Source organism: Cucumis melo, chromosome 1 (assembly GCF_025177605.1).
Source record: "Cucumis melo cultivar AY chromosome 1, USDA_Cmelo_AY_1.0, whole genome shotgun sequence".
Classification (NCBI taxonomy): domain Eukaryota; kingdom Viridiplantae; phylum Streptophyta; class Magnoliopsida; order Cucurbitales; family Cucurbitaceae; genus Cucumis; species Cucumis melo.
Window position 1 is genome coordinate 26,538,699 of NC_066857.1, and position 2,123 is coordinate 26,540,821.

General features: G+C 39.8%; 1 protein-coding gene across 1 annotated transcript; it reads right to left on the reverse strand.

The window, feature by feature from the left end:
- Positions 1–233: 233 nt before the first annotated feature.
- Positions 234–1,910, reverse strand: LOC103497600 (serine/threonine-protein kinase OXI1-like). Its single transcript, XM_008459840.3, has 2 exons — positions 1,330–1,910; positions 234–1,178 (listed from the first exon to the last, which is right to left on the reverse strand). The coding sequence occupies exons 1-2, from the start codon at positions 1,722–1,724 to the stop codon at positions 293–295; spliced, it is 1,281 nt and encodes a 426-aa protein (XP_008458062.1). The 5' UTR covers positions 1,725–1,910; the 3' UTR covers positions 234–292.
- Positions 1,911–2,123: the final 213 nt, after the last annotated feature.

Sequence of the window (2,123 nt, forward strand, 5' to 3'; positions counted from 1 at the left end):
AAATTTATTATCTTGTTGTTCATGGTTTTCTACTTCAAAAATTAGATTTAAATCAACTAAACAATGCGGTTCCTACAACAATGTCATAATTTAAATTTGTTGATGCATTCAACATGGTAGAATTATAAAAGAAAAAAAAATCATATCTTTGATTTAGTTGGAATATATTATGGAAGAATTTCCTTTTGATTTTAGCATTCAGTTTCCCAAAAACATACCATCAATTACAAATATTGAAGAATATAATTAGAATATATATTTTTATACGAAAAAATTATATATTAAAAAATGGTTAGAATACATGAAATATGTCAGACTCTGTATTGTTAGGAATCAACCCTTTTACTTCACCTCCCTTAATTTGATTCTTCTTCTCTATTTCGCTGCAAAATAAGTGTTCCACGAAAGATTCCACATCAATTATCTTATCTCCATTTCTCTCCTCTTCCCCCGTTTCCGGCAGCGACGGCGGCCGCGGAATTTCAAGAACCATATCCCACTCAATTCCTTTGAAGAAATCATGCCTTTTGATTTCCTCCACCTCCATCCTCTTCCTCGGATCTTTCTCCAGCAACTTCCTTATCAAATCCCTCAACGCCGTCGCTTCCCCGCACAGATCCGGCGATTTCGTCAGAATCCGGTAAAACGTTTCCTTTCTATTCGTTCCCCTAAACGGCGTCGTTCCGTACAGCATCTCGTATAAAACTACCCCCAGTGACCACCAGTCCACGGCGAAGTCATGTCCCTTCCCGGCTACGATCTCCGGTGCCACGTAGTCCTCTGTCCCCACGAAAGAGTTCGACTTCTCTGACGACTCCGACTCCGACTCCGACTCCCGCACCGATCTTGGTTCCTCCTTCGCCGTAGCCTGTTGATCGGATTCTTCCGGTGATACGCCGGAGTTGCAGAACCGGTGAAAATGAAAGAATCGCTTCTTCTTCCTGATCTTCTTGCTGTTCTTATCTTCTTTCACAAATTTAGATTCCGCCAAAACCTCCGACGCCGGCGACGGAGACGACTTGGGAGATTTTTGAGAGAGTCTTGTAGAGAGATCAAAATCCACAAGCATTATATGGCCGTTATGTTGAACCATGACATTCTCCGGCTTCAAATCTCTATAAACTATTCCTAAACTGTGTACATACTCCAACGCCATGACTAGTTCCGCGGCGTAAAATCTTCAAAAATTACCAGAAAAAACAAATCAATTTCAGTACAAAAAGAAAATATAGTTCAAATCAATTTTATTCTCAAAAGAAAAAGAAAAAGAAAAACAAAAAGAAGAAAGAAAGAAAGAAAAAACACAGAGATCAATCAATCAATAAATACCTAATAACGTCGTCGGAGAACATTTTTTCCGTCTGTTTCTTCCTAAGAGCATTAAGATCTCGTCCATTACAATAATCAATGGCGTAGCCTACAACTTTCTGAGTATCCAAAACTCCTCGCAATCGAGGCAAAAGCGGATGCCGGAAAAGCCGCAAAACTTCTCGTTCAAAGCAAACTCTCCGATACTCAGCTCCATCGTTATTGACAATCTTGGCCTTCCTCTCGATTAACTCTCTCGAAATCACCTTCAAGGCCAACCATTCGGCGTCGTCCTCCGCGGGATTTCGAGCCAAGAAGACGACTCCTTTGGCTCCACGGCCGAGAGCCGTGACCACTTCCAAATTTCCAAAATGTAATTGAGGAATTTCTTGTTGTTGATCTCTCACATGGTTCATGGCGGAAATTACAGATCATTCGGCAGAGCGAATCTGGCGGAAATGTGGGATGGGGATGAATTTATACTTTGATTTTTCTTTGTCCTTGTGAGTCGCGAAAGCAATTTGCTTGGAGACGAAGGATTCCAAATTATTATTATTATTATTATTATTATTATTATTATATAATAGAAAAGGTGAGAAATTGATGAAAATGAAATTTAACTGTATTAAAAATGAGGGACGGGCATGACGGTAGTTTGGAATGAGATGAAGCCACGTGGATTTTGGATGACGTGGCGTGATCTTGGAATAGGAAGCATGTTGAAGATGACGTTAGGGATGATGTAAAAATTTTGGGACAATATGTTGGTTTCTGTGAATCTTCCCATTTCTCGCTTCTAGAAATTGGTAAATCCA